At 39.6% G+C, this 5036-nt stretch overlaps 1 protein-coding gene across 1 annotated transcript in view; it reads left to right on the top strand.

The window, feature by feature from the left end:
• The window catches only part of LOC106516650 (serine/threonine-protein phosphatase 2A 55 kDa regulatory subunit B gamma isoform), a 29507-nt gene that overhangs the window by 9762 nt on the left and 14709 nt on the right, over positions 1-5036 (top strand). Inside the window, exon 3 of the mRNA XM_014007117.1 lies at positions 4890-4987. Coding sequence (XP_013862571.1) covers positions 4890-4987 — 98 coding nt within the window. The remainder of the gene's footprint in view (positions 1-4889; positions 4988-5036) is intronic.

Genomic DNA, 5036 nt, shown 5'->3' on the forward strand with positions numbered 1-5036 from the left:
ACCGAGGACCTATCCACATCATCATTTACCCAGAATGCTTTGCGTGTAAATAAAACAGCCCCGTCCGTGTAATATATTTTTAGACTTTTAGTTTAAAATTTATAAAAATTAAACGGCCTACAGTATTTTTACAGTTAAAATATGTTTATCAAATAAAGTCTAATGTTACAACTAATCATGGATCCCTTTAAAAAGTATTTTAGACACAAGCACTGATTATAGGAAAACTTGCTAAAAACTAATAAAAATTGTCCTTTGCTCAGTACTGTTCTGCTGTTCTCAAACACTCAACTTCACACTGGAGTATTTGTGGGTGTTTGGTGTCCCTGGGTTCATTCAGAGATTGTGTTTGTGTTTGTGTGTGTGTGTTTGTAAGGGCTCCTGCACCTTCAGTCACAGTGTGTTCTTTCAGCTTCAGCAGGGACAGTGACTCRGACAGGCTTTCTGTTGCTAGAATACTATGACACAGACACATTTAGCTTTATTCACTCTGGTTCCCAAACATGTTTAACTCGACAACCCCAGAGGTTACACACTCAGACACACCTCAGATTCACACAACGGCTGAGCAAACGGAGCACCTGAACCTGAAGAAGTAAAGCCACAGTGATTGTTTCTTCTGCCGTGGCCCTTTTATTTTTTGTTTTGGTAAATTCTTCTGTAGTTTCTGCTTGTAATGAGATCAAACGAGACAGATGGGTGTGAGGTGTGTGTGTGTGTGTGTGTGTGTGTGTGTGTGTGTAAGAGAGGCAAACAGGAACACAAAGAAGAAGAGGGTGGAGGTTGAGAGCAGAAAGGATGAGACTGGAGAGAGCATGCTCCATATTTTATTCAGTTACATTGTGTGTGTTTCTGTGGTTTTGCTTAGCTGAGCTCTTTGTGACTTGACTCGCTGTCTCACAAACACACACACAGACACACACACACCGAGCATAAAGACCACACTTCTGCTGGACACCATTATATGCTCGCATGCATTAAAGGCAACCTGTTGTCCATGCTTACATGCCTTGCTGAATTTATATTGGCCTGTGTTCTATTGATTATCTGGAGGTCCTCGTTTGCGCCGTGACATTTTCCTCYGTCTCTTGGAGGCAGTTTAGTACCGTTTCAGTTTGAGTGGACAGAGTAATTATTTTACCAGGGCCGCTTCTTCCTGCGAGAATGGAATTGATGAATCCCACTTCCTCCGTCAGCACACTTCCATATACGGCGAACCCGTGCGAGTACCACAGCCACTGGTTGGTTCGGCTCGTTACCACGACAACCCTCTCTCACTCCCCAGCCCTGCTCTCTCTCTCTCTCTCTCTCTCTCTCTCCACCTTCTTTTTCCCATCCCTCCCATTCTTCCAGCATCAGCACATACACTCCTGAGTACAACTGTGGGGGGAGGGATGAGAGCAGAAATAAAAACAAAATAAGTGACTGAAATGGGGCAAAAAGGAAGGATAAATTGGAGAGAAAATGTCAGCAGTTGGAGTGTGCGAGGATCAGGGTGAATACGGTTGTTTTGGCGTAGAGATTGAAGATCAGTCTCTGCCTCCACTCATCATAAAATCCATCTCTCTCAAGGCCGTGACAAAATAGACACGGCTTCAGCGCTCAACAAATACTATCTCATCGCTCTATTTTTATTACACTCAAAGACAATCTATTAAGGATGAACTCAGTGGATTTCTAAAGATAACCTGTGGAATTTGTCTTTTAAAGATGATAGCAGTTCTGTCTTCTGCCCTCTGGGCTGCAAGACTTTAATTTCCACATGCACAGAGAAAAAAACATCTATTTATGCACTCAATAACGTCGTAGAATGACAGCTGTTCTGACCAACAAGTGCCACTTCATGCTGGATGACCTTGAATACTTTATTTCTTTATGTTTTTACATTGTTTTTTTAATGACCACAAAGACGTGAGTTGTCATATAAAAATCTTACTAAGGACACATTGAGTCAAAGATCATAACTGCAGCGTTTTTGCATCRTTACAGCAGCAACTACACGTTAGTATAAAGATACTTCCAGCATTCACTTACGTATACTTTCACTGATTAATTAGATAAGTAGGGAAAATCAACTAGCCAGATGGACATAACCATACCTCCAAATAGGACTGGGCAATAAAACAATAACAACACCACAAAGGACACGTGATCAATATTAATAGAGAATTTGTCCAATAAAATGTTGATAATTTCATTGAACTCTGATCCAGAACCGTACGGCATTCTGGGGGATGTTGGCAGAGAAAAGGCTTTATGGATTAAATAGGAAAGGTCAGGTTATTCTAAATATGTAAAAACAAAAAAACTAATCAATAATTATGGATATCGACTGATAYGATCACGATGCAGTTTTCAGCTTTTCCTCCAAAGCATTTTAATAATTTAATTTGCACGTAAAGCCAACAGATGTGAAACTTACAACGTTGGGGTTTTACAGGAAGAAACGTAATGATTTGTCCCTCAGATGTAAATTTCTGTTGGTTTTCTAACCTTTTAAACATTTTCATTTGCCCAGCCTTAGAGACATAATAAACACAGTTCGACCTGTCACAATAACACATTTTGCTGGATGATAATTATCTCAGAAAAGATTACGATAAATGATGATATTATTTGGAGACAATTTTGAACTAATATAAAATGTATGTTAAAAAACAAAACAAAAAACAAACAAGTTACGAACTGACCTGGACCGGAGATTGGGAAAACAACACACAACATAACTTCAGTCACCCTCACACCACTTACAAAATTTAGGGAAGTTTATGAAATTTACATAAAGTTATGGACAGACTGGGAGTGCAGTTTATGAAAACAGCTACTGAAGCCATGACATCGCTGCCCACCTCTATCCAAGCTGGCATAATTTATTCTGTGAACATCAACATATGAAATCCATTAAACAGCCTGTTCGGATGCACATTTGTTGCGCAAACAGTTGTAAACTAATTGTTGATTATGATCAAGGGGATCCAGTCATCTCCATGGTGATCAGCATCATTTTCTTTGCTTAACGCTGTTTCATATTTACAAGTGTGGAGATCACAGATCTGAAACTTCACAGCAGAGATGAACATTCAGGTCACTGTCGCTGGTAAACAGATTGTTTGTCTGCATTGTTYAAAAGAGGGTAACTGAAGGAGCAGTAAAGTCTAAAGACAAAGCTAGTGAAATTTAGAACTAAAAACATGCATATTGTTTTTTAAAATCCGCCTTCATGGCATAAAACTGAAGATGTTTTGGGTCTTTGACCCTAAATAAATGTCTAAATGTTAAATCTGCTTCAAAGGGGAACAAAGTTGGAGGATAAGTAAAGAGTGAAAGATGGAGCAGATTAAATGCAACACGAGTCCAGCCTCAGATGTCACTCTTTAATGCCCTCCATCACACAGCACAGGYGAGGTCTTTTGAAAGGACCACTGAAAGCACATTATCATTAATAAAAATCACAAAGAGTCTGATCTGTCACCATGAATATGTTGCAAATCCGTTTTTGGTGATTTCACGTCAAGCTGTCAGCTCTGCCACATGTTCAAATTTGGTGGTAAATTGTGTACTCAAACGTTTTTTTAATCRGAGGCTAATTCCCTGCGCTGTATGCAGACACACACAACCGCGTCACACAACAGTGAGCTGTCAGCGAGCAACAAAGAGGACATCATCAGGTCTGCTGATGGTTTTATAATAATGACATCTGAGCTACAGTGTTATTTTGCCGTTAACACGGTTCAGAGCCTTTTGAATCACATTTTTGTAGCGTTATCTCTTGATAAGCTTAACTATCTAATAGTAATATGTGATAAATAAAGGCACATATTCAATGATTAGTGACTTCACAGAGCAAAGWCAACATCAGCGTTGTGTTTAATTAGGTAAATATAAAGTGACATAATGCTGCTCAGAATGATGTCCTCTGACTGACACAGCACATTGTAAGCAGTCCAAAAACAACCAGAACAAACACTAAACCAAAGAGAAACTATCCATCTTCATAAATAAATTCTAGACAAAACAAACATGTTGAGAATGATTTTGATTAACAAACCATTAACACGTTTAGGCAAACAAAATTAAAACTGCATCATCAGAATATTCCCAAGAATCCCTGTTTAATTATCTTTAATCAGCCAGCAGCTGAGCTGACTTGTTTTTTCTTCTTCTAATCCTGGGACACTTGCTCTGCTGCCTGCTTGGGGACATCAGTTCTGTAGGAGGTCTTGGCTCAGGAAAGATTGTGTTCAGACTACCAAACATATGTGGATAAAAGAGGGCCAAGACCACCTCCAAAGGTGGTCTGAGGGAAAACGTATTCAATACAAAACTGAGTGAGTTCAGACCCACACTGTCACAATTAGACTGCTAAAAGACAGTTTTAAACAGGTCAATGCAACTTCTGAGTTACACACATACTAAATGACACATAAAATGTGGTGACATAGAGCTACTGATGGGAACATTGTTGTAAATAAATGAAAAAAATACCATAATCAGTAGTTCAGATGCRATGTGGTGGATCCTGTGCTTTTTCTCCTGCATGTTCTGAACTCGTGTGACTCTGCAGTCTTGTGCRTCACTGTCTGTGCCACAATGGATCGCCAATAACACCCATTATTGCTGGGAAACAGATGAGTGTGTGTGGAGGTTTCTAAATGTTGTGTTAAATGCTCATTCGCTAATGCAAGAGTTTTTTTTGCTTGCAGTCAAATACTGATCTGCAAAGTTAAATAKCCACATATCAGTGCATTGCCTGAATGTTTTGATCATTTCAGTTCAAATAATCACGATGCAGAAGAAAAAATAACATCTAATTGCTACATTTTCTGTCTCTTCCATCCATTTCTCTTCTCAAACGGTTTTCCTCCTTTTTTTTGTTCTGCTTTCTCCAGCCGATATCATCTCCACTGTCGAGTTCAACCACACCGGAGAGCTCCTGGCCACAGGGGACAAAGGGGGCCGTGTGGTCATTTTTCAGAGGGAACCTGAGGTAGGCACACACAGACACACACACACACACACACACACACACACACACA

The sequence above is a fragment of the Austrofundulus limnaeus genome, unplaced genomic scaffold, assembly GCF_001266775.1.
Source record: "Austrofundulus limnaeus strain Quisiro unplaced genomic scaffold, Austrofundulus_limnaeus-1.0 Scaffold1, whole genome shotgun sequence".
NCBI classification, from domain to species: domain Eukaryota; kingdom Metazoa; phylum Chordata; class Actinopteri; order Cyprinodontiformes; family Rivulidae; genus Austrofundulus; species Austrofundulus limnaeus.